Source organism: Lipophrys pholis (assembly GCF_963383615.2).
Source record: "Lipophrys pholis genome assembly, chromosome: 15".
In the NCBI taxonomy this organism is placed as follows: domain Eukaryota; kingdom Metazoa; phylum Chordata; class Actinopteri; order Blenniiformes; family Blenniidae; genus Lipophrys; species Lipophrys pholis.
The window spans coordinates 18,414,380-18,442,276 of NC_137642.1; the positions used below are offsets into that span (position 1 = coordinate 18,414,380).

General features: G+C 45.5%; 1 protein-coding gene across 6 annotated transcripts; it reads left to right on the top strand.

The window, feature by feature from the left end:
• Positions 1–1,110: 1,110 nt before the first annotated feature.
• srfb (serum response factor b) lies at positions 1,111–25,804 on the top strand. 6 transcript variants are annotated; one of them, XM_080482019.1, is made up of 8 exons: positions 1,111–1,965; positions 6,570–6,836; positions 20,031–20,286; positions 22,442–22,606; positions 22,916–23,026; positions 24,719–24,916; positions 24,996–25,072; positions 25,591–25,804. In XM_080482019.1, exons 1-8 carry the CDS (start codon positions 1,315–1,317, stop codon positions 25,684–25,686), a joined length of 1,821 nt encoding a protein of 606 aa, XP_080338145.1. In that variant the 5' UTR covers positions 1,111–1,314; the 3' UTR covers positions 25,687–25,804. The 6 variants fall into 6 exon arrangements, with proteins under 6 accessions (XP_080338145.1, XP_080338146.1, XP_080338147.1 ...); XM_080482020.1 differs by having other exon boundaries at positions 20,046–20,286; XM_080482021.1 differs by having other exon boundaries at positions 24,996–25,097; positions 25,591–25,730.
• The last annotated feature ends 2,093 nt before the right edge of the window (positions 25,805–27,897 follow it).

Genomic DNA, 27,897 nt, shown 5'->3' on the forward strand with positions numbered 1-27,897 from the left:
GACACCTTAACACAACAGAAGCACCTGGTGACACCTGTGCTCTTTTTTTAAAAAAAAAATTTTGTGACAGATTCTATTCATTTGTTGTTGTTTTTATGGAATGAGCTTTTGCTAAATCTGTCCAGGCCTACAATTATTGTACATGGCTCACATTTTGATTTTGACCAGTCAAATGAGTGCAAAGTAATGTTATAACAACTCTGAATGCTTCCCTTTGTTTAAGTGCAAATAGGTAATATGAAATCATCTGCATTTAATTATCTTTCAAAAAACTTGAACAAGATGAAGGAAAATAATCCTATCATCCATTTGCAGCTCCTACATTGTGTTTTGTTGCACTTCTGTTGAAAGAAATGATATTTGATGCTTTAACTGGTTGTATCGGATCGGCTCACATTGTTGTGTTGAATCTCTCTTTCTTCCTCTTCTTAAGGTAATGTTGTCGCTATAGTTTCCCTCTTTGGAAGGTCCTATTTGGACTCAGATTGGAGCTTCTGGCGAGCCAGGTTTGGCCCGTGAGCTGGATGTTCAAACTCTGATACAAGAGTGTTTGCTTAAAGGAGACATAAATGAGAATTTGTATCATTCGGGAGAACGTGGGTAATGGTGGAACATAATGGCAACAAACTATGGGGAGTAAAAAGTTGGATGTTTTGTTATTTCGGCGGCTGCGCTTGTACCCTGTGACGTTGACGGTAGCGCAACCATTTTGGTATTTATTCTAATGAACATGTTATACCGACCAATGGCAGCGCGGCTCAGATAATCCCCAGCCAATCGGGAGGCGACGTTGTGACTCACCAAATAAGGAGAGACAGCACCAAATAAGGAAACGTTGTATCTCTTTATAAGGAGGGAAGTAGTTCCTCGGTTTTGGTATCACTCCGCTATCGTGTTCGGCGTTTTAAATTGAGTTATATTTCTGCACGTCAAAGACGTTGAAAGAGAGATATTTTGACAGACGTTCAAAAAACCTAAACAGACGTTGAAAAAAGGAGTAACATTTATGTTATTTCGTCCACATATTGTGGACTATGTCACGCGGCGGAGCAACATGGCGGGCGCTGTTCGCGTTTTCCTTTTTGAGAAAGTGCACGGAGTTTTGGAAATAGAGGAGGAGGGTGAACCAAACTGAGCCGGGTTGAAGGGTCCTGGGGGCAGCATCACTTTCCAAAGTTTGTTTCGGTGATTTCCTGGAGTCTCCAAACCCGCGACCGGCCTGGTTTGTTTACATTCTGTGACCCAGGCGTGTATGCGTTCTCCCGGCCACTCACTGCACAGCCCGCTGCAGCTCCCTCGGCTCCGGTGAATAGAATGTTACAGAGCCAGGTCGGATCGGCACCATCTGGAAACGGGTCAGCTTCGGGCAGAGGTACCATCGGACACGGCGCGGGGATCGTGGGCAGCGGGATCCGTCCCGTTTTAGTCAGAGCAGGGCAAGCGCTACCGGGGAACAGCGACTGCACCGGCGCTTCGGGGCGACCCGGGGAGAGAGACGCCGTCGGGATGCTGGGAGCTAATGGCCCGGGGGGTCCGAGGGGCGTGAGACCGGGGAACGGCTCCGGGGTGAACCCGCTGCAGACCGCCGTCCAGGGCAACATGGTGGGGATGAACACGGGAGTCGTGTTGCCTCACGGAGCCCGCTTCGACGCGGACCGGGAGTGCGCTCCGCTGTGCAGCGGCTCGGATAACGACTCGGACTCCGGGGACGACGACGACCCGGTGGGTTCACTCGGGGACAGCAGGAGAGGGGTGAAGCGGGAGCGAGGCGAGATGGAGGCGGCGGTGGCGGGGCAGGAGGTGGGGGTTCCTCCCGGAGGGTACGGCATGGTGCCCGGAGGGGTCGCCGGGGCAAAGCCGGGGAAGAAGACACGTGGACGCGTTAAGATAAAGATGGAGTTTATTGACAACAAGCTGCGGCGGTACACGACTTTCAGCAAGAGGAAGACTGGCATCATGAAGAAGGTGAGTCGGGACGCATGTGGAGCTCATCCAGGTACACAAACATTTCTCCTGAGGACCACAGCATCCGTCCACTCGTGCTTCGAACAAGTCATAACACCAAAATCATCACAAAAGAGGAATATTGGGGCAGCTGCAAAATAATGTTGTGAATAGTGAGTTTGCACAGAGTGGATCTGAAGTTAATGAATATAAACGGAAGAAAAAGACAAAGTCAGGGTGGCACAAAGTGACTCAGTGGATGTGAGGAAGTCGGAGCATTCATGACGGGCGATCGGCTTTAAATAGGCTTGGAGCAAATGACAGGTCTATTTCGGACCCATCACACACTGACACTCTTGCATGCACATTTCCAATAAACTGTCACAATCATTCATGTGGACATGCACCCTACACCTTTCTGCTCCTGAGTGTAGGGCCTGCAACTATTGCACGTAGTTCCCTATCACAGGCCCTGGGTGCACAGGCTGTTTTCTCTCTCTCTCTCTCCCTCTCTCTCGCTCTCTCTGTGAAAGCAGGGCTTTGCTTACAGGCTGCTGCCATGTGGTGGTGAGCAGCAGTGGGCCTGTATGTGCCAACAGCTGACTAAACCCCAGGGAAACACATCAGAGGACGGTCAAAGAGCACTCAAACAGAAGCCAGAAGCTGAGGGACTGTCTGTACATGCATTATGGCACTGTACCTTGTGACACACACACACACTTAGCCTTGGTTTCAGTTTTGTTAGTGGAGCCTGGCACACAAGCGGGTCCACATTAAAGCTGACAGGACATGCTGTATGGCAGCCCTAATTGCCCCCATTTACTGTCTGCTGACCACAGAGCAGCATTGCTCTGGAAATGTGCAACTTCCCCACACAATCACTGCCATAATGAAGCATTGCTGTTTGGCATCAGGTCTTCTGGAGTTGATTATTTGGAGATGAGATCAGCCGTTGACCACAAGTACAGGCATTATTGTGCTGTGGACTTGGCCACTTCTCATTAGGACTTTAAACACTTGTGAGCGATGTTTTTTTTTTTTTTGTAATCCAAGGATTTTGTGTTGTCCCCGAAGCGCCTGCTCTGCGTACTTTTGCTGTATTTCTTTTTTTTTTTTTTTTTTACATATCTGACTGTTGTCGTGGAAACTGAGGTGTCTTTATGTAGGCTCTTGGCAACATGAACATTATATGACACACTGTGGGGATGGAGATCTTTAAAAATGTTGCCCACACTACGCCAGCCATCGCAGAAAATTGACAGGTGGGTGGAGTGGGAAGATTCATAGTAGATTGGTCTCAAACTGGTTTCTAGGATGCACCCAGTTTCATCTTGAAGGATGAAACAAGCACGGAAACTCGGGCCTGTTGGTTCACCTCATACATCTGTTGCGCATGGCTTCGCCTGTAAACACTGGGTCGGTACAAATTATTACCTCTGTGTGAGGTGTAAGATTGCTCATTTAATACTTGTGGTTCCTTTTATTGGGGCCCTGAAAAGCAGCATGTTTCCACTTCTTCTTCTGCTTGCCGTGACTGTAGTCAGCGGGCTGTTTATAGCAGACATTTCTGACTTGTCACAGCAGGATAAGCACAGGTGTTACAAATAACAGCCACTCAATTCTGTTTAGATGCGCCAGTAGATGATTCAAGACTGTTTATTGTCATTGTACATATATATATATATATATATATATGAACTTGTATACGGTGTGAGATAATGTTTCTTTGCTGTCAGCCGTAAGTCATAAGTGTTGAGGAGGAGGCAGCATCCCGAGGGACTTCAAGGTCTTGATGAGCTGACTAGAATGCAGCCAATGTTTAATTAATGTCACTATTTACTTCCTCACTGGCGATGTCTTTTTGTTTCTGTGAAAACATTAGTCGCTGATTGATCGCTTGAAAGTTCATTTAACAGCTGTTCACATCCATAATTGTTTTCCGATTAAGGCCTCAGCTTCTACATGTTGAAAAATGCATTTTAATTTCTTTTAATGATGACATTATACTATTTTCTTAGTTTGTAATTTAGCATTTAAAGTTGGCAAACTGGGCATTTGGCATTATTATAAATCTGAAGACCGTCAAAGCAGTGTTTGGTTTCTGAGTCTCAAGCATCATTTCGTTTCAACAGCAAGTTAATGCGTCAGTGCATCAAACTGATACATATGAAGCAAATATTTTTCATGCTAGGTCTTGTTCAGACACTTTATACAGCTCATCCTAACTCGACCCCTGTTTGGTCCTTAAGAATATCCACTTGTTTTTTGATTTAATAATGTCATGGAGTAAACAAGTCTCAATAAATAAATAAAAGAAGAAATGTTGATTGACTGGTGGCGTCATACTTAACATTGTGTAATCTTGTAGGTCTGCCTCAGGGCTTCTCTGTGTGAAGTGTATATGTTCTCCTGATGTGAGTACCTCTCGGTGCTGAATTATACCGTGTGTATTTAATTAATCGTGTATATGCTTTTGAGGGGGTGGGTGAGTGATCCTGAGGGCCCCAGTGTGGCCTCATAATGGGAAAATCCAGGCTGTTTCGTAAAATGTATGCATGTTCCGTCCTCCTAAGAGCAATGGCTTCCTCCCACAATCCAAACATGCTTGTTGGGTTAATTGCTGAGTCCAAATCGTCTGTGTGTGTGTGTGTGTGTGTGTGTGTCACTATTTGCCTGGTGATTCATTGTTAACCTGCCGAGGTCAATGTCGGCTAGAAAAGACCTGCAACCCAAATCATGACCCATAAGCTCATTTTGATAGCCAAGCTTCATCTGATTGAGTGTCTATATCTTACATCCAGCTTTCAATCTGTAACATGACTGCATTTCAGACAGCCTCGTGTTTACCACACGTTATTTTGTCTCGATAATAAATAGCCTTTAGAATTTATTGGCCAGCTTTTTTACAAAACCATAATGCCGAAAATTCACCAGATTCTAAGGAGGTGCTCCTTCTAAGGAGTTAAACCAACGCATAGCTTCAACAGAGGTTTTAAATTAGTGCTTTTCTGTTAAACGGTTTCAATGCTTCAGCCCACAGTTGTTTGACGACCTTCACTTCAGGACCGAAGGCCTTCAGTCAATCCAGCAGAAGCTTCTCACACATGTTAACATTCATCATGGTTATGCTTCGTGACAGTGGACCAACAATAAGCAGTACAAATGCTGAACAATATGATCCAAAGGGCTGCCTTGTTTTTAATTTAATTGCACCTCCACATTGGCATCCAGCTGTCTGTGACTGTATCTTGTTCTTTGCTGTTTTGATAAATGGGATTGACTGAAGTTTTGTGCGGCTGAGGAACCAATTAGAGTCGGAGAAAACACCAGCAGCATCACACACCCCCTGCAGTCATAAATATTTATGTGAAAATCAGCAGAGCAAGGAAACTTATTAAAGCATTGTGTAGGTCTATTTTGTGCTGCCAAACAGCGCACTTAAGTTGACAAATTAGTCCTTTTTCTGTCTTGGAAGTTGGCCAGACATGAGGCACTGTTGTTAGATCCTCTGTAGCTGGCATCGCAGCTCATCAAGGGAGATGGCAGTGGGAGAGAATTGACAGCAGCGGTGCATGCCTATGACTGCATTAGCACTCGCTGAGACAAGAGATTACTTTAAACGCAGGTCGTTGCTACGCGCGCAAAAACTTTGAAGTGCTCAGGTAAAACAAGTAGGCGCCGCAGTCATCATTAGATCTTTATGTTCCGCTTTACCATGTTGTTCCACACAAAAGGCAATTATATTGTCAGTTTCAGCTCGTGCACATGCAGATAGTGAAGATAATGCCCATATAATGAACGCACCGCTAAAGAAGAGAAAGTAGACTTGCGCAAATGTGTGGTTTTTATAACCGCTCAATAAAAAAGGCTTTAATTTGAATTTGATTCATCTCCTCGTCTTTGGTCCAACGGTCCCAGAGCATCGCGCTCAAGCTCACAATGGCACATCTGTCAGCAAGCTCCGGCCCTACTGCGCTCACCAAGGTGATGGTAATGGCACTGTGTCTTCACAGCACCTGAAGCATCCTCCACATATCTGATGACTCATTAGATAAAGAGTGCTTCTCAGGAGTTCACTCCGAGGGCTGTGTGTGTGCCGAATACAGTCAGATCTGTGTGTCTTTCCCCTGTACATGAGTTTGAGTGTAAGCATCTGCAGGCTGGTTAAGGGATGAAAAAGCAGCGGAGTGTGATGAAGCCTCCCGTTTCACAGCGACCTCTGCACGTTAGGAACAATTCCTGGTGTCCGCCATCGCAACTGCGCTGCTCCTAGCCCCCCATGCTAATACAAACCAGACCTTCACTGCAATCAGTCTCTCGACTATATCACACTCTCTATTCTGGGAGCCTTATCTCATGTTATTTTGGTTTCATTTGTGCTATACGTCAGACTTCTCTACAGGGGTATTTATAGTCCTGCACTTCCTTGGCTTTTTTCCACAGATTCATGTTTGGAATCTTCTTATATTCTCTCCCCTGTTGAGATTAATTTGTGCGTGATGTGAAGGTAATCCAAGCCCTAATTTGGTGAACTTTTTTCTTTTTGATGTTGATTTCTCTCCTGGCTCTTGGCCCCGGTTCTTTCTCGGTCAGATGCTTACGTTTTGTTTTTCCATCTCTGCCAGGCCTATGAACTCTCCACCCTGACGGGAACGCAGGTCCTGCTGCTCGTAGCCAGCGAAACGGGTCACGTCTACACATTCGCCACCCGCAAACTCCAGCCCATGATCACCAGCGAAACGGGCAAAGCCCTGATCCAGACATGCCTGAACTCCCCGGACTCCCCGCCGCGCTCTGACCCGTCCACAGACCAGCGCATGAGTGCCACCGGCTTCGAAGAGACGGACCTCACCTACCAGGTGTCGGAGTCGGAGAGCATGGGCGACACAAAGGTGAGGAAACACTTCAGAATAAAGAGTTGGTTTACTTTGGTAAGCACTCGGCGGGACACTGAAGAAGTCTAGAACTGATTGTACCCGCAGTATGACTCCCTAGAGATCAACAACATAGATACTTACGCACAAGTCTTTGTGACTCACTTGTCTATCTCCTCTCTAATGGACACATTCATTGCCGTGCGAATTGCAAAAGAACAAATAGACTGCTATGGAGCGTCATTAATGGGTACAGTGGGGAATCTCTCCAGAAAAGGCCTGCACAGGAGGAGGAGAACGGATAAATCAAACCTACAAGCAGCTGTGGAAAATAATCTTTTGTCCTATTGTAAACACAGTGGTGAACTTTTGCCTGTTGCACGGGGGGGCCTCTGGTGTAGGATCATTGTTTGATTTCTGAGCACCAAAGCATTTTTTGATTAGACCAAAAAAAAAAAGTTTCAGTAGTCCTTCAAAGCGCCACGGATTGTCAGGAGATGAGATATGGGGAATTCTGCTTCTGCACCAAAGGGAGCGATCTACACTTTACCTTTCTGACCTCTTATCCAGGAAAGCCTTGTAATGCAGCAAAAGATAAATCACTGCAGGTCTGGGCTGTGTTAGGATGAGAAACATACTGCCTGCTATAAGCAGGGCTTTGCTGTTTATATCTGATCTTTTTGGCTTGTATATATCCGAATATCACACATTTTGCGGACAGATACTTGCCAGCCGTTTGATAATCATGCCTGAAAATAGTCGTGAGAAAACGTGAAACGTTCTCCGATTCAGTTACGCTGTTGGTCTTTGCTCATCCCTGATGAAAAGCTGCACATTGGTTTCCCTTGTCTCTCTCGCCACAGCACTGTGAGCGTCCTCCGAAAGTTTGAGGTTGAGCAATAAATGTATCAACAACCAGACACGCTTGGCTGTCCACACACCTTTTGTGCAATCACGTGCTAGAAGCCGAGATTCCGCGCGCTGTTTACACAGCTTAAGCATACCTCTTTGAAGACGCACACTTCCAGGCCTGTTTGCCCGCATGGTGTTTTTACAGGGCGCGAACTAACACCCACCACACACTTGTCAGGGATGAGAGATCAACCTTTGCATGTTAAGCCACTCTCATGCCCGTTCTGCTCATTGATAAAAATTAGATTCTGCCTCTGTTGCCATATATGGTATGGTTTCCCTGCCTGCACTCTTGGCTGAGGCCCCTCACATTCCTTATAAGCTGCAGCTGTCTTTGGAGTCCTGTGATCCCCCCCCACCCCTACCGCACCACCACCACCAGCACCAGACCCCCACCTCTCTGATATGGAGGGGAGGTATGGATGTAGATATGAGTGTGCAGAGTGGGAACATTGGCGCAATACTTCTCATCCTGTTTCATTTTACCGCAAGGGTCGATTTAGGTGTCTCGCTGTGACACCGTGACCTCTGATTCCACCCGTGCTGGGCCACATGAGCTCCACTAGCCCAGCAACGAGGAAACACTAGTAATTGTCGGTGTGTGATCTATGCCAATATCAGCACTGTTATGGTTAACGCGCGGCAGGTTGATTCAGAGCCCGCGATTTCTGAGGAATCGCCCTCGTTGCTTGCTTGCCGTGCAAACCTCTGCAACATGTGAACGCTATTCATCACGAGAGTCGTGTGTCATGCTTACGGTCCGAGCTAGTCTAAACAACTCGGGGTTTGTGACGGCCGGTTGGAGGGAAAAGTTTAGAGAAGAGTTGAGAAGATAGGTGAAGTAGATATGATTTGTACACATAAAATCGAGAGGGTCGAAACAACAGTGTTGTAATTTTACACAGGCAATCCGTGAAGCCAGCATTCAGTTAGGTAAGAGGAAGCGTCAACTTATTTGTATAAATTTTTCCACTAAGTTCAGCTAAGTTCTTGGAATGGAAATTCCCAACTTAGAGACTGAAAAAAGACTTTCTAGGACATTTCCTAGAAACTAGAAGTACTTAATCATGTAACGCCAGGAGAAAGCACAATGCATCATTGTAGAGGATGGGTGATATCACACTTTTTGTCCTGAGCTCTGTTCTATCGGCAGCAATCAGAAATGATCTTATAAAATGTCCATTTTGAATTTTCTGGGCACTCACTTGTGCAACCTCATTACAAGAGATCATTAGTGTCATCTCTGCCACTTTTTTCCCTCATACAAGCAATTGTATTAAAGGAATCACAAGTCTCGCCCTCTTAAGCTGCATAATGGCACTAATTTGTTCTCCCTGTGCTTTTCTTTGCACAAGTTTATGATCCCGATCTCTGATAGAAGAAAAGCTGTCAAGTGATTCGCTTGCATCACCAGAGGCATCATTATTATTTGTCACAGGAACGAGTTCACCGGTGCAGGTGAGCGCTTCTCAGTCAGAAAAGAAATAACACTATGTGGTGTGGTTGGGGATCCTTTAAGGTACTGGTAAGTGGATTTTGTTACCATTGAACACAGCCAAGTTTAATGTTTCCAGGCAGGAAAGCAATCGAATGCATTTCCCAGCTGCTGCGTTTTTAATATTGCGTGTCAAATGCCGGTACAGCGGAGTTGATTATTGCTTTTCATCTGTTTACCATATTGATATTAAAGCCATGTTTTAGTTGGGCTTTGTGTATAATATCCTGACAGCCATTCTCATGTCCCAGTAGGAGATTATGTATACGTTGACTTTGAAGAAAAAATCATTTCAACACTTCCTGTCTTTCTCTGAACACGGTTTCATGTTTACATCTGACTGCATCCATCCATCATCAGCTGGCCTGCCATGTATCTTTGTCTCTTGAATTTCATTGTGGTTAAACATTGCAGCTGCTCTGGAAACGGGTGGTTGATGCATTCCTCGAGACGTCACGCAGAGCAGAATCTTATGTCCCTTAGAGTCTTTTCATTTGAGCCAACGATAAGACTTGAAGTGCGTCTTGTTATGTGTGGGAAATCCAAATTTTTCCTGTGCTGCCGCACGCATGTTAGTACATGTAAAACTGAAAGCCTGTGGGCTGCTGAAAAGCATTCTGGAAAGTGTAATGATGTAGAAATGAACAGGGTAGGTTGAAGGAAAAAAGGGGACTACAAGACATGAGTTTCCCATTGTGCCCTTCCTGCATCTCCTTAGAAGTTTTTCAGTTGTTTGTGGCCAATAATAAACGTGCCCGACCGTACAGATGTTTTTATGCTTTTCGGGTTATTTTTGGACGGGGGAGAGAAAATCCCACAACTCATGGCTGTTAACCGGGTCTATCTTGGAGCTGAAGACTCTGTGTCAGTCTTCTCTGGTTTTCCCCTTCTCTTCTCCTCCCTCTCTCCATCACCCTGTCTGCTCTGGCTGACTATCATCGCTGTTGTAATCTTGGAGATTTTTATTAGCCCTGCTGCTCATTAGCACAGATCGCTCTGGCTCTGCCAACGCAGCTTTCAAAACAACAGCGACCAGCAAGCGTCCAAACTGAGGCCGTCGTCCAGATCCCGACAGCCGGTTTAGAACAACTCCACCGCTCAACTTGTAGCTCATTTATAACTGCGCACGAAGCGTGTTGGAAGTGTTTAGACGTGGGGGGGGGGGCAACGTTATGTCACCCACCCAGCCTCCCAACCCCCCTCGTCCACCCCCTTATTTTACAGCAAGCAACTGGACAGGTCAGCCGCCATTGGCTGCACCTCCTCCACTTGGGCTGCCTTGCCTTTTTTAGCAGTCCCAAATGGAGCTGCGAATTCCATGTTGCTGGCAGGGTGACAGACTTGGAGATGGGAGCCAGCAAATGGGAGATTAGATGAGGGCCAGCCACCAGTGAACTGCACAATGGGCTCTCCAAGCAGCACTGGACCGGCCTGCCAGTTGTCACCTTCAATTTGGAGTGATTAATCCCTCATGAATAGGGAATCATTTGTGTCCTTCTCTTTTTAATTACTCTCTCATTTCCTTCTCCTTTTAAAGACGGGCTTCTCGTCTGTTGTCTGGGTGTTGGGAGGTAAACAAAGGTTTTTATATTTTTACCCTATATAGAGGCTTCTTCTTCTTCTTTTTTTTTTTTTTTTTTTAAGCAGCTCATTGGGGAAAACTATAAACAAAGTACGGTGAAATGCCTTGGCCATGGTCTCTTGTGGATAGAGTTTATTGAATTCTGTCCAGTGATCCCATTTATATTGGGATTTCCCACGTGTTTACAGTTGCTTATAGGAGGGCCAAAGTGTATAATACTTGGGGGCTCTGAGTCGTGGAGTGAAATAATGTCCTCGTTCAGTAAAATGGATTACATGGCAAGTTATGGAGGGCGCTCTCAGTAGCTCAGAGGATTCATTGCTTATTCCAGCGGACTCGGCTCTCCACTCCTGCAACTATAAATTGTTACTTGATTTGATGCTTTCTGATTCCTCATTATACTAATTGGAGTCTTTCCTCAGGTCAAGATCTGGTTAGTTGTTGTTTTTTTTCCCCAAAGTGTGTTGCAGTCGTAAAGGTAGTTATGAATCAATTTTTTTTTTTTTTAAACTATAAACTAATGGTACTTTGGGAGACTGGGTTGAAATGATCAACCCACCTGTTGTAATGTGTAAATGATTCCATCTGTTTTCCTGGAGCCAGTCAAAACGTTCTGCTCAGACTCGGCACACCTAAAACATGGCTGTTAGTCCAGCTTGACTAAATTACTTGAATAAAAGCCTGTATATCTGGGAAAAAGTTATTAATAAACGGCAACATTACTTTTTATATGGTGAAATACAGTACAGATACAAACACAGTTGGCATAAACAGTGGCACCTTAAAGTGTCAGCAGAACCTTTTGGGGGATAAAGACCTGGTTTGTCCGGAGACATCAACCAGGTAAACCCACTCGTTGTTGCCCCCCCCCCGTGTTGACTGCAGAATGGCCCAGTAATTGTGCTTACTTGACACTTGGTTGGCGGCTGTGTGAACATATAAACGTTAGTATAATGCACAGAGAACAGAAGCTTCAATAGAATCACACTATCGAGCAGTGAGGAGCTCAAAGTTCTGCAAGAGACGAGGGAGCTTCTGCTCATCAGTGGGGAGGAGGTTTGTAGTTGCAGGAACATGATTTGACCTTTGTTTACTTCGCTGTTTGTTTGTCTTGCTGATGTTGTCACAAACGTGATTTTTTCTTCTCCTCCCACCGTGTATGCTGAGATGTCATGAGAGCATCTATATGGTTCGGACGCCAGTGTAAAAAAACAAACGCCAATGCACCACGGACTCCAATCCTTCTTACAACTCGGCTTAGCGGGTCAGTTTCTGTGAACATGTTATAATTGGCGCGCTTCAGTTGAAAAGCTTTCCTGACAGTTTACAGTTTGTGAAAAATTGTAATTTAAAAATCACCTTGACTTGGTGTCCCCAACCAGCGAATTCAGCAGCAGTTCAGTGTCAAGCTGAGGAAGCGATGCAGATAACCTTTTGAGAAAGAGAGTGGAAATAAAGTTCACTAAATACACTTATCACCTGCAGTTCCTGCTTTTTTCCATTAAGCTTCAAGTTCAAGAGGTCACCTTCTTTGGATTACTTGACTGAAACTGCTATTTGATAATGATTTTCAGTTTACTTTTGACTACTAAAACACACACTTATACGTTCAATAACTTTGAATAGGGTTGTATGGATCAGTTGAACTGTGTTCATTTTGTCGTTCTAAATACATATGTTATGGATTCTTTTTAAACGACTGGTGAATGCAGGAAAAAGTTTTTAACCTTGCTGACATGTTCCTCAGTGTGATGACGGGTCGGTCTTTATCAGGTGACCGGCCTGACAGATCTACAACCTCTCAAAAGCTCTGGTAGATATTATCAAACCTCTCCTTGGCATAACAGAACATCACTGTAAGAACTCAGAACAACTGGCACAAGATCTCAACAGCATTGCAATAGAAACGGATGAAATCCTCATTTCACACGATGTCATATCGCTATTCACTAAAACCCCCGTTGATGTCGCCTTACATATTGTACAAGAACACTTACGGTAAAGGACGGGACCTCAAATAAATGCACAAACCTTACAGTTGATGTCACCAAACTACTAGGTTTCCTTGCCAAATCCACCTACTTTCAGTTCAGCTGGACACACTCAAGAGCTCACAGACCATCTGAACAACATGGATGACACTGAAAGCATACAAATCACACATGAAGAGGAAACTAACAGGATCCTTTCCTTATTGGACATGAACATTCACCACAAAGAGGACTACAGTATAATAATCACAGTTTACAGGAAACCCACACACATGGACCATCAGAACACCCCACAGCACACAAACTTTCTGTTGTCACAACACTTTAGGAAGGGGCCGCCATCATAACAGATTACATAGACAGAAAAGAGCCGGGCAAACACATCAAGAATGCACTCACACAGTGTCAATACCCCAAATGGGCCATGAACAACAAGTCGAGAAATAAGAAAGGAAAACAAAACGCAAAAACAAAATCACTATTCCATACATCCGAGGGATAACAGAACCCATACAACATATAATGAAAAACTACATCAGCACAGCAGTGAAACCACACACAAAACTCCCGACAGTTGCTCATACACCCTAAAGACAAAATAGACCTGGAGAACAAATGCAACGTAGTATATGAAATCCCATGTAAATCATGTTACAGAAAGTACATTGGCGAAAAGATTCATTTAATATAAGAAAGAAAGAAAGAACATCAAATGGAATGTGAAAAAGAAACAGCAGGACAACTCACAAGATCAAAAAAAGACACAGCAGAACAAGAAAATGCCAAATCAGCCATCACCGACCACTGCAAAAGAAACAATCATATCATGGACTGGAATAAGGGAAGGGTCATTACATCGGAAGAAAACAAATCCAAAGGGTGGATAAAGGAGCCCATCCAGATCAGGAAGCGGAAGACCATAAACTGGGATGAGGGGGCCTACATCCTCCCACACACCTGGGAGTGTCATTCACAATGCCCCCTGCAACTTTATCCAATTTAAATTCCACAAATATTCAAGTTTCTAAGTTTATATTTTCTACCTGCACTGCACCCAATAAATAGATCTGTCTTGTGCAAGGTCGGAAAAAAGTTTCACATATACAAAATATTTGCAACTATCAAGCCAATAAATGCATCTGATCATGGTGACTTGACTTACATTAAATATAACAGTAATTTATTTCTTAGATTTAAGTGCTTTTTTTTTTTTTTACAGTTTTGACTGGTTGTAAGCTTCAGTATGTTTGCAGAGGACTGGCAGGAGCTGGTCTCCATTTTTAAATACAGATCGTAATAAATCCTTGTGTAAAAGCGTACGATCAGAAGCAGGCCATGGACAGGACTTAAGGAGGAAGTGACTGCACAGAGATTTTGGCTTTATCTCTCTTCTGCGATAAAAGAACGCATTACAGCACCGTGGCCTATGTTTACTATGCACTGTGTGACTCTGGAATGAACGCCAGCACCGTTTATAGACTCCCCCCAGCTCGAGCAGGAGACACATGGAACTGGTCAAACAAAGCAGTAGGTCACCGAGATAGCTGCAGACTGGTTACCACACAGGTTGAAACCAACACGACCACACACTGTTGTGCCTCCCGAGAGGCAAACCTGCAGGATCTCTTCAGCCCGGGGTTCATGTCTCCGCTCGCCAGTGTCATACAGAAACACTCTGACTAGGACAGTACAGCACCGGCAACAATAGATCAACATTTAACATCTCGGCCTGCCACAGAAAATGAGACGTCTTGTGCCGTCCTCGGTGCCGGGAACTGCTTGGTGTCAGTTGGCGGCTGCCTTTGCACATGAGCCCACTGGAAAGGGTTAATTCCTCTTCAGAGGTGCTCAGGTTTCCCCCCAGCTGTCTGTGCCCTCAGCTGTTTGTACTGTCGGCCCCTCTCCTGTCCCTCTGTCCCGAACCTCACACCGGTCTGACTGTGCTCTGCCAGCACTGAGCTCAGAACATGCTGCAGTGCTGTCACAGGTCAAACAAGCATTGGCTTTTCTTAAAATACTCCACATTTTCAATTTGTGTTCCTCTAGTGGCTGATGTAATCTTCTTGGTGAGTTTTAGTGAACATTAACTGGACTGAAGGCACAGCGACGGCCATGCCTCCGTCTGTGAGCGATCACTCTGAGACGAGTGACGGGTCTGGCGGCGTTGCAGCAAATCGCATTGTGTGAATTTATTCAGCTTTCTTTTTTGGGTTAAAAGGGCAGGACAACTGTGAGTGCCATGCGAGGCCCTCCCCCTCCGGCTTTCCAGCTGCTGTTTAACTAAAGCGGTAAAGGACCTTGGACTGTCGGAGCCCCTCGGCAACAGCCTGCATGAAGCTCCCCCAGCTCACAAACTGCTCTGTCAGAGGGGCACTTTGGGGTTTCTTATGATCCGGGCCAGCACCTTCTGTAAGACGGCACCTGCTCGTCCATATGTACCTGGTGCAGTCCAGGTGACTTCGCTGTGGCACTCTTTCTTTACTCGGCCGCTGGGGTTTTTATCCAGAAATAAAACACTTAAAATGTGAAACAACAGGCCATTACAACTGTTGACATGTGCGTAGGCATGCAGTGCTGCAGCAGCAGGTGAGCCTGTCCTTACAGCAGCTCCACTTCCATGTTTGTCAGGTGGTGTGTGGCTGTAAGGCCTTATCAGCAGAGTCCACGTTAGATCCTCCACCTCTCACCCATGTAATCAGTCACATATAAAAACCAACAGCGCTTTACTAAGAGAGAAGTTGGCCTCGCCTGTGTCTGTATGATCTCTCTATTACCATCGCTTCTTTGTTTTTCTCGTGCACTCATGTACTTGCTCACTAAGAGTGAGCTTGTCTGGTGTGAATGTGAATCATGGTCGTGCTTTCTGACACATCAACTTGTACTATTGACGTGTCTCTTTTGTATTGCTCTGGAGAGCGTTGTGTCTCTGATACTGTATGAAAACTCCCAATAGTGTTGAGCATTAAATTACATTGGAGAGTCGATCAGCAAATAATTAAGATATCAGTCACAAACGTACACTTGCTTATCAAGTGAGTGAAAAATACCTGCTCTGAAATTTTTTTGTTTTTTTTAATCATTAATCATACTTCGGTTATTTTCTTCAAGCATCTACTTCACTTGACATATTCACCTTATATTCAACCATGTGACAACAAACTTTGTAATTCTCCTAACAAAGGCTCAACGTGAGTATTTCCTCGATGCATTTTGATTTAACTTCACTTCACTTCATGGCCTGAAGGGAAATAATAAGATGAATGGCAGGAAAGGCGATCCCTAGTGAACCACCAGTGCTCAGTGTGTATCACATGGCTGCACATGCCCTGAGCTCAAATCTGTGCTCAAGAGGACCCTCAACTGCATGTCGTCCCCCCCCCCCCCCCCCCCCCCCCTCATTTCCTGTCACTGTTGAATGAAAGTCCCACGAAGCTACAGTTTAATCTGCACATTGACACAATTTTAAAAACTCCATACGTCTTAATATTCATTCAAAATGACACTTTGCAGTTCAGTTATATATATATATAGGGACTTTATTTATAAAACTGTGTAGGATCCAAACGAAAAGTCTGTGTGTGCCCAAAACCTGAAAATAATAATAATCAGATTTGTAAAACCATGCGCACACGCACACCTTTCCCTTTATAGATCGCAGTCCACCTGGTAGGTTGCGCAGTTCAAATCCCCCCCCCCCCCCCCCCCCCCCCCCCCAACACACCCACATTCTACCATGAATGGTCAATGCAAAGTACCTCATGAATATTTTTACATATAAAATAGCCTGCTGATCGATGGCATTTTCCGCTAAATAGCAGCAGAGGAGAAGGAAATGAAATCTCATGAAGAGCGAAATGGAGGTGGAGGCCACGGAAATGATATTATTTGGTGGTCACAGCAGTGGCATCACTAATTAAAGAAAAACAAGTGATTGGCAGTGCGCCGTCAATGCAGTAAATAATGTGAGAGCCACAGAAGATCTGTGACTGCAGAGGAGACGAAGCGTCTGATCTGAAGGTGGAGGCCAAGAGGACAGTGGCATGGCAATGGTCCCGCCAAGTTTATTATGACAAATAACAATGTTTGCGTGGGAAATGGTGTACGCATCTTTCAGGCCCCGTTTTGTGTGTAAGCAACGCTTCTAAATGAGGCCCCAGGATATCCTATATTGTTTTAGAAAATCTTAACACTAAATCTCCCCATGGAATAAATTGATTGGGTATCTTATTTTTACAGTGTCATTTTGCCAGCTTCATTTCTGTCCTTTACCTGGATAATATGAAGAGATATAGAAATGAAGAGTTCAAACTTTATTGATCCCGTTGGTCGGGTACCTCAAGGAAATTGTTGTTCTAGAAGCAGTGCAACACCAACAGAAACAATAGTGAATTAAAATCAGGAATATGCATCAAATATGTTACCATCAACAACCCCAAAGAAAATTGGGGTACTTCTCAATACAAGGTGGGAACTTGGTGACAACCTTCTACAACAGTATATGGATAAGGAACTAGGCTGGGTGATGGTTCATATTATTAAACCAACTGTGGTTAAACAGAGCTGCATTTCTGATTCTGTCCTTTGAAGCTCCCTTTTCCTCTTTGACGTGTCTTAGTATCTATATTCGTTCACCTGGAATCAAAGCGTCAGAATAACGCAGCACCGTGATAACCTCCGTCATGAAGCCCGCCTCCCGCTCTATTAGGGATCATTAGTATCATGTGATGGAGCGTTTGTGCGAGAGTGTTGAATCTGACACGGTGGTCATAATGTCGGCCTGACGCCCACCCAGAGCTCATCATGCAGCCCACTCGCCGACACATCCCGTTCAATGGCTGACCACATCAGCATGCAGTGCGTTTCTACATCTCTCCGCCTTTGATCCAAAGTTTATGTGAGCGTCTCTCTTTCTCTCTCTCTCTCTCTCTCTCCCTCTCCCTCCCCTGATTTCTGATGTCTCTTTTTCCTTTGCAGAGATGTCGTGGTACATGGTCAGCCAGTTGTCATAGTAACTCCACAAAATAACATGACTTAGATAAACAGTGTTTTTGTTCCTTTTCAGTGGAGTAGCATTGAGCAGTGGCTTCATTTTAATTGCGTGAATACAGATGATTTAGTGGTGATGCAGAGTGATGTTCATATATGTTTTCGTCTCACTATAGTAGAATAGTTTAGCAAGCTTCATTATGTCCTATTAGTTTTGAGTCTTTATTTATTGTGGTTTTATTGGAAAGGCAGCTTATTGCGCTGCTTTCACTTGAGCAAGTAGGATGTTGTGAGAAACTCTCCCTTCATCCCCTTTGTATTTTACATATGGAAGCAATTAGAGGGGTCCCTGCCTGTTTCTCCAACTTGTTTATGTCGTTTGCCCTGCGACTATTAAAACCCCCTCTGGTTTCTGTCAGCCATCCATTGATCCCTGAAATACAGCGAGAATTAAAGGCTTCCCCTCCCACTTTGCCTGCGTTCAGCAGCACAAAGAGGTAGACCCCCATTAATAGTGTTGTTTGAGGTGTCGTCTTGTGAATCCGGTGTTAGTTTTAGCAGTGGCTGGATTTTGTGTTTATTAGCGCGGTAAGACGAGTTCTCTAGTTTGAATTCAGGCACCTGAAATGAGCAGTGTGCTGATTTCACTGTGGGTGTTTGCTGGTTTTGTTTTCTTGCTTTAAATGAAATCTGAAGCTTTTCACAAACTGTGCTTTGTCAAACGTGTGGTGAAACGGATTGGAAAAAGGCCAGAGGCAGTCTAATAAGCAGCTCTTGTGTTGCATTCTGGGAAGTGAAGGCTAAAGGGTTTATAGAGTTTGACCCTTGCTGGGTTGTAATATTTCTCATCAGAGGTGAGAAATAACTTTGTCTGAGGACTGTAAAGTGCATTTGGATTATCTGCCCAATTTGTGATTTTATCCCCGATCTTTAAACACTAAACTAGTTTGTGTTTTAACTGATTGGCTTCAAATTTACTGAACAGGGGCCTGGAAGATGGACACGCCATTTCCCATGCAAAAGTAGTGATTTCTAACAATAAACCTGGCGGGAGAATGTACTGCTAAATGTACATGCACATTTTGGAGGAAACTGGCAGCGTTGAGGTGGTGAATTGAATCCCGATTCATACATTTATTAACATTGCATATCAGAATCCTAGGTCCACGTAATCATAAACACTCAAGCCAGCAGTGTTCTAGATGTTCCTTTAGTGAACCATTAGGCCCTCTATTGAATTTGCAGCACTATGTTCATGTGTCAAATTTTCATTTTCCATTGAATGCACTATACTGTAGATCCGCTGGCACCGCCTTGCGCTCAGATTGCACCTTTACTGGAGACATCCAGGCCTGCAGCCACGGTGCCGGCTACCAACGTGGTGACCCACTGCTTCCAGCTGTAGAGTGACTGAGAACACAACACAAAAGTCCATGGTGCCTTTTCACAAGTTCCTGTTGAAATATTGATTTTAATGGCCAGATAAATCTGTACTTTACAGATCACTGCTGTGGCCTCCAACAAATCTGTGTCTCCTTCCCTCTCCGACATTCTGCCAGATGATGCCATGCCACTCTCCTCTTGGCCCTCCTGCAGTGACAGATCTTCTGTGGCTCTCGCACCATTTACTGCGGCGACGACGTGCTGACAATCACTTGTTTTTATTTTAATAGTGATGCCACCAAATAATATCATTTTCCTGGCCTCCACCTCCATTTCGCTCTCTATAAAATTCAGTTTTCTTCTCTTCTCTGCTATGATTTGGTGTAAAATGCCATCAATCAGAAGGCCTTTTTATATGCAAAAATATTCATGAGGTACTTTGCATTGACCATTCATGGTAGAATGTGGGCGCGTTGAGGGCGGGATATGAACTGTACAACCTTCCAGGTGGACTGTGATCTATAAAGGGAAAAGTGAGTGCAGGTGTGTGTGTGTGTGCGTGCATGGTTTTATAAAGTAAATGATATTTTAGGCGTGCGCCATACACGTTTTACAATGTTTTATAAATGAGTCCCCAGGACACAAACTGGTCCAGGAACATGAATTCATTGTCTATCAAAGTCTACTTCTTATGCATGACAGACAGAAGACATTATACAATGGCGAAGACATCACTCGACAATGCAGATGAGATCTTTGTTGCTTTCAACAGTCCAAACAAACCCTGATGCACAATAACCCGCCATACTGGAATCTGTACATTATCTCCACCCAACACTCTGCTCCTATCCCCCCTCTCACAGTGGTTTATCCCACAGGACACGCTGAAGCCGACCTTCACAGTTGCCAGCTTACCGGGCTCCACCAGCAGCTCCCAGTCCACAGTGCCCACCACTTCCACCACCATGCAGGTGAGCAGCGGCCCCTCGTTCCCCATCACCAACTACCTGGCCCCCGTCTCGGCCAACAGCAACGTCAGCGCCAACGGCACCGTCCTGAAGACGGCCGGCACCTCCACGGGTGTCATGCAGCTTCCCAGTGGCTTCACTTTCATGCCCGGTAGGTATACGCGTACAACAACTCAACATTTGTAATCGTTCCAGTTTGTCTTGACCTCATCTTTTAGATTTGAAGCGACTGTCCTGCCGGTCTTTGTGCTCCGTTGCCGTCGAGCTTATTAGCTGATTAGAATTTGAATGGCACTGCGCCATGACCCCGGCCATCGTCTCGCTGCGGTCGTGCCTCTTCTCCCCGAGCTGTTTACATCCCACAACAGCTCTTCATCACCCATCACCGACACTCAGCGCCCTTGCATTTTTACAAAGCCCCCTGTATCCAGGGGAGCCACGTCTGTTGGCAACCAGCCCTGCCTTTGATTGTCACTTGGGGACAGGAATAATTAGGTGAGAGGGGCACAATGGAGCTGGCAATGAGGGCTGATGAACAAGGCCAATAATTAGTCATGAATATTCAATACAGGATGGGTGCCTTTGCTGAATTTATAATGGAGTACTCTGTGGAGTCGGAGCCTCGTGACGGACCCATCCTGAACTCAACATGACCCTTCATTAAGGGGGAACTTCACAGACACACGAGGGAGCCGTCTCCCTCAATGAGTCAGCCAGGGTCTGGGCCAGCCAGTTTTGTTTTGGGATCCCCAAAGTGTTTTTAGATAAGCTTTCCAAGTGATTTTTAATTATGCAGTTGTTATAGGGGACGATGTGGGAAAGAAGATAGAAAATGGAGGTACATTTGTTTTTCAGAAACACTGGGTTGTCATTTTCATGAACCTAAACCATCAAAATTCCAATGAAACCTGACAACAAAGCCAAATATCGAAGTATATCTGAGGCAGAGCCCTAAAACGCACACATATTTTCCCTCCATACACCTGATGGAGCTGCAGAGACTCACCAAACAGACGACACCGACTCTCACTGACATGAACAAAATCTCAAGGCTGTTAGACATTGACCTGCTGACTCAGACAAGCTGCACCAGGACACTTGTTGTTTTATTATAAAAGTTGGTGTCGTAAAGCTGAACAGACCTCCCGCCTCATCAGCGTTTTCCTCGTGAGGCGTCGCAGTGTGCCGGTTGTCTTCACTATTACTCTGAGAGGACGGACACATGATGCCCACTAATGGGTCCAGTGTGTCACTTTGACTGGCATGTGAAGGACAGCCAGCCACTATCCTGCTCCTCTTTCTTCAACCTTCTCACACTTCTCCGTCGCTCGCTCGCTCCCTCGCTCGCTCCCTCGCTCGCTCCCCCTCTCTCTCTCCTCTTCGCCACCTGTCTGGAACATAGCAGCAGCGGCAGGTGGAACAACACACCCTCCCACACTGAAACCTCCCCGCTTGACAGCTTGAAGGGGGTGCCCCCCCCCCCCCCCCCCCCCCCCCCCCCCCCCCCCACCGCAGCAACTGTCTCCAGAGCACACCAGCAAATGCTGAGGGTGTCACTCCAGAGTCACGTTCAAAGACAAAAGTATCAGAGTATCTTCCATTTGTTCAGAAAAGATTTAGATGAGATCCAAGTGGAACAACTTCTTACATTTGCCAAAATAAGTTACTAAACTTCCACCCAGACCCAAGTCCTGCAGCCGTCTGCAGACTCGGTGACATTGTAGGACGACTTTACCTTCCCAGGCAGCCGGACTTCCCCCCTCCACCCTCCCCATCCTCACAAAAAACCCTCAATCCCCTCAATCTGCCAGTTTCCGCTATCCATTTGTTCCTTTCTACATTTGTATTGATGTGTCTTTTTTTAATTTGGTTACTTTGCTCTGCCAGCTGACAAGAGCTGCCAAACAGTATCTCATTGTTTCTTCACTGATAACAAATAACTATTATGTAATATTCTGTTCTATTTGGGTGTTTGCACGGCGCGGTCAGCCCGTAAAAATCAAGGACGCTTTGCAATAGTAATATTAGAGACTGAAACCAAGTTTGTTTTTTTTCCAATTCCAAAAAAGTTAAACGTCTTTTTGTTGCAGTTCAGTCTTTTCATGTGAAGGTTTTTTATGTAGATGTTTGATTTGAAGGCCTGTGGAGACAATTGCTGAAGTAACTTCAGGTGAAGGTGGACTGGTGGGATGATAAACTTCCTGCTCATGAGTGCCTTTTCAAACTGTGCTGTCCTTTCAGATTTAGACTGATCAGTGTGCGTGTGTGTGTGTGTATGTGTGTGTGTGTGCGCGTGTACCCTGCAGCAGGCACTCCTCTCCCCCCTGGCACCCCCACCATTCCTCTGAGCCAGCTGCAGCAGCACTCCCTGGCCCTCCAGGGGCAGCATGGTCAGGCCCTGGCCGCCGCCCCACAGCCACAGCAGGGACAGCAGGCTGTCTTCCGCTTCCCTGCTGCTGTCTCCCTCACAGGTGACCTGCTCCGCATGCCGCCTGCCGTCACTAACCACCATCTTAATAATGAAGCTGCTGCTGCTCCTGCTACCTTTCCTGTGGTGACTAACCATCATGCACTTGCACTAAATGCTCTTCATAGGATGACGTCTTCTTTCTTAGCTTAGTACTAAATTACGCTCACCCGTCACTACTGCAACCACACTGCCTCCCGACAAACTCCACACGACTACTGCAGCTGCTGCGGTCCCCCAGGAGAGTGTTTGAAACTCCTTATTGTGTCTTCACGCTGTGTGTGTGTGTGTGTGTGTGTGTGTGTGTCTCCAGGTGCTGGAGTTCCCCAGCAGCTTCAGGCTATCCAGGTCCATCCCAACGCTCAGTCCGCCTCCAACAGTGACAGCAGCCCTGAGATCTCCCACACCTCCTCCAACTCCACTGGTAGGTCACACTGTTATGTCTTTCAACTCCCACCCAGTGTGTGGATTTCACCCGAGAACCATCTTCATGTGAAGCAGTGATGCAACAGATGGTGGAGGGAGACTATTAGAATGTGATAACACCGGATACACAATAAAATCAAGAAAACACAATATTATTTCAAAATTCTGATTCCTGCCATCCACATATTGCCCCCCCCAGATTGTCTCTAATGCCCGCCTGCACACTGAGCGATTTTAACAATTTTATAAGTTCTCAGCTAGGTACACCATACGACATGAATCTAATAAACACAGTATGAAGTTTGCTGTGTGCAGATGAGAACACAAGCTGAATCGCAGCCTACGATGTACATGAGTCTATGTGATTGTGCAAGAATTAAATGTCATACGCATGCGCCATCCAGTCATGAAAAAGAAATGAGCCCAACATGAATGGAGCCCTGGCCCTTGTGGCATGTATCTGTTTGGATAGAAATCCCCAGGAAGTTGTTGTTTACATTCCACATACTTCTTTTGATGCATCTTGCCATTGTCAGTCATCAACATTGCAGTGTCGCGCTGATCAGTACATCAGTTTTATTGGTCAGTGAGTTGACATAGGTTGCAGCAGCAGCCGTCTCCCTCACCCTGAATTTCTGACACTGTCAGAGTTTTATCTCAGGTTGTCTTTGATCACAAGACCATGACAATGTTCGTCCTTGAGCCGGTCTCACAGTGCGAAGTAGGACCACCGACTTAGAGCCAAGAAGAGGCAAAACCCCAAATAATGCTGTGAGGGCCGTCAGTACGAATGGTGTCATGGTACAAAATTAAATGGAATCAAAGGTTTGCAACCAACAAGAAAATGACAGTCGCGACCAAAACTGAATATGTTCAGCTCGAGCCTGATGGCATCTGTCACATGTGGGATCAACATCATTATGCATTGTTGAGAGCCGGACTCCAGTAAAGTGAATACGATGCAAGATTTTGCGCTGGGTCAGACATGCCGAGCACAAATGGATGAACTGTAAACCCGACGCATCGCCTCATCCCAAAGCTCCTGAGAAATCTCCTCCCCCGGATCTTTCTGCCAGTCAGTCTTGATTCTTTGTGATCAGATCATACAAACACAAGATTATACCTTTTATAGCAGAAGGTCGATTCTGGCCAAATTTAATTTCAACAACCCCAAAGCAGGAAACTTATTGGACTCTCCTTTCTGATCTCTAGCGCCCCCCCAAGGAGGATGCAGATTGGTATCCACTGCTCTAAGGAACTATAACCTCCTGTGAGCACAAAACGTAGACCCAACGCTACATGTGGAGAGAATGTTGAAGATATTTTGTTTGTTCCAGGTGACTGTAGGAACTAATGTCCTGTAGGATCTGTGGTGACTAATGTGATGCACCGAAGAAAGGTTCCATTTCAATGATCTGAAAGCAACTAGATGCACCTCATTGATTGTAGTGATCATGTCCTGTGCTTTTTTTTTTTTTTTTTTTTTTAACTGTAGGTGCAGTTTTTTTGTTTTTTTTAATTCTCCTATTTGGTATCATTTAAGTCAAAGGGGAAACAATAACTCTCTGAGTTTAGACATAAAGTGCCACCTGCTGGCCAACACTTGCACTCACCTCTTGCCCTCTGTGTGACTTGCGTTCTCTCCCCTCCCTCCCTCCCTCCCTCCCCACCTCCGTCCCTCTCCTTCCAGCAACAGTAAGTCTCCCGGCAACCATTGTCACTTCGTCTGTGCCAACGTCTGTGGCGGGTCACATGATGTACCCCAGCCCACACACCGTCATGTACGCCTCCACGCCGGCGCTGACCGACGGGAGCCTGGCCGTGCTCAACGCCTTCTCCCAGGGCACGTCGGCCATGCAGGTGTCCCACGCACAAGCACAAGACACGGGTAAGATGCGGAGGACGCGCCGTGGTGAGGACACGCTGAAACTTGTAAATTAATAAATGAGCTGTTGTGTGTTTTCCAGGCGCCGTCCCTCAGGTGTTCCTCACGGCACCTCCCGGCACGGTGCAGATTCCCGTCTCTGCAGTGCAGCTACACCCAGTACGGCAAGATCTGCATTTTACAAGTGAAACTCTCATATTCCCTCTGCAACCAGCATGCCACGTTGACTGCACTAATGCATCCTAACAGAGCACCGGCACTCAGAGGCCACACCGGGTTTCCTCACCTGTTGCATTTCTGTTTGAGTGTGGAGGCTCAGCCAGCATCGTGTTCATTTTTACACAAGAACACACACACACATGCATTCGACTTAATCCAGCGCCACTGTAGCCGTGCATGGACATCCACATCACTGTTCAGTCGCATAAAGAAAATACTTTCAGAAGTGAAACCAGATGGTTATATTTTAATGGAGCGCCTTCGTAGCGTCGTACACGTTATTTCACGGGGGCCGATAACCTGCGTCACAGAGAAAACACCAGCATCTGTTGCAGCTTTACAGCCCTTCACCAGGAGCAGCATGCTGTGTGGCAGCTACTCCATCTGTGGCGGGGGCTGTGTGATGTGATGACTCGCGATGGGCCGTCTCCTGACACCGCTGCGTTGCTTCTTTCCAGATGGTGATTGGCCAGCAGTCGAGCGGCAGCAGCAGTAACCTGACGGAGCTCCAGGTGGTCAATCTCGACGCCACACAGAGCTCCAAAAGCGACTGACAGACGGCTGGAGCTGTTTAAGACAGACCCAGGGACACACACACACACACACACACACACACACACACACACACACACACACACACACACACACACACACACACACTATTTATTGATGCCTTCTGATAGTTTCACATCACACATTTGAATGTGATGTCAATGTACACATAGACACAATCAAGGGCATATGTGTGGCCGACTCTTATACAGTATGTTTTGGTATATAAAGAAATATATATATATATACATATATATATTCGACAAATGCCTAGGAGATATATCAGTATATCAATCATTGGAAGCTATTTTTTATGCTGTTAGATGGTGTTATTTTTCTGCGTGTGCGTGTGTTTTTGTTTCTCTTGATAATGTATAACTACACATACACACACACACACACACACACTGCGAGGTGCCACAGCTTCACACCAGCCAAAGAGACATTTGTGTGTCTGAATGTTCCAGTGTGAGCAATTTGTGCACTTTGTGTGTGTGTGTGTAAAGTGCATATCTGGGGTTTATAAAAATGGCGGGTCGGTGCTTATTGACCTATAAAAATGATTAAAAAAGGGGGGGGGGGGGGCATTTGGAAAATGTACATAATTTTATAAAAAAGATAACTTGTGTTTTAAGCCTGGATTAGTTTGTGCGACAGCATGTAGTTGTTTTTTACGTAGTGGTTTTGTATGTACATGAAAATGATTTGGATAAAGAAAATGGAATTATTTACATGTATATGTAAATTAACTGAAAATCCCATCACATCTTGAAATACTGTTAATGCTGTTCACTACACGACAGAAAAAGAACGCTGGATGTTTTTCTAAGTTTTTTCCTCTTTTTTTTTTTTTTTTTTTCTTCCCTTTGTGACGTTCTTGTAGAACTATTGACAGCATAACGACGGCCACATTGTTTATTGAAATTAAATTGGATTGGGAATAATTTCAGTCTTATAATTTTCCTTTAAAGAAGCACAATGTACGTTTCAAGTCGTGCCTCTTTTGTCCAGTGGGTGGCAGTGTTCTGTCGCTCTATTCTGTCTTTCAGCTGCCTGTCAAAGAGAGTTTGTTTGTGACGTCAGAGATCCAGAGTTTGATGCTATTGGAACTCAAACTTGTTTCTCACGCCGAACACATTTGAAATGGTTGAAGGTACGTTTACACGATGTTCCCGGCAGCCCCGTTTCAGGCCACCGTGAACAAAACGGGACGGGCGTGAGACAACGCAGCGGGACGGAATGGGCAAACGTAACAAGCCAGATTTTGAAACGTACAAAAAATTTGCCACTGCGTGGATGAGAAACTTAGTGGCACGTAATTAGTCGTAATAGAACTCGGAGGCGGTCCGGAGTGGGACGGGAGGCTTACAGGAAGTGACGTTTAGTGCACGTTCTATCACGGTTGCTTCGCGTTTCATCACGTCGTGGCGGAGTTACGTCGTATGGTAGCCGTTTCATCACGTTCAACCCTGGGAGGAAGCCGGGCCGGGAGTCTGAGCAGTCTACGACACGACACCTTCTACAAGCTCTGCCACCGAACAAGAAGTCAAGAGGTATGTCTGCACCCAGCAAAAGTCTCAGGATACAATGATTGCCTTCACTTTTGGTGGCTCTTTGGGGCAGAAACGCGCTTCAAAATGGTCCGGCGTCCACATTTCCTCCGTACAAAGCCTTGACAGAACGTGAAAAACGTGTCACGCCTTCCTCAGAATCCCACGGCGCGCTACGTTTAAGGGCAAACGTCGGCTGCCGGGAACATCGTGTAAACGTCCCTTAAACCGTTTTGGTTGTGTGTGTGTGTGTGTGTGTTGGGGCACCACTTTGTGGCACAAACTTGAATTGCAATACTAAATATATATATATATGCTAAACCAGCAGCACTTCATAAACTTGTCCTTGAGGTGTGTAGTATATAATGTATGGAGTTTAAAAAAGTTCAAACAATAATGGCTTTGTATAAGAGGCTTTCGTTTTGTGCTGTGGGGTTGTTTACTAAAGCACTTTGTAATATGAGATGGAGCCTTTGGCCGCTGCAGTATCAAATATGTTCTCGTAGCTAAAATAGGAAGAAGCAAGTATAAAACCCGGCGTGTGGAACCACACGGGCTTTAAGGCAAACTGGACCCAATGTTGACTGGACACTTTCACCCAATGCATCCAAAAGTGGCTTTATGGAGATTCGACCTTAAGGAGAAGTATTGTGAGCCTGTTAT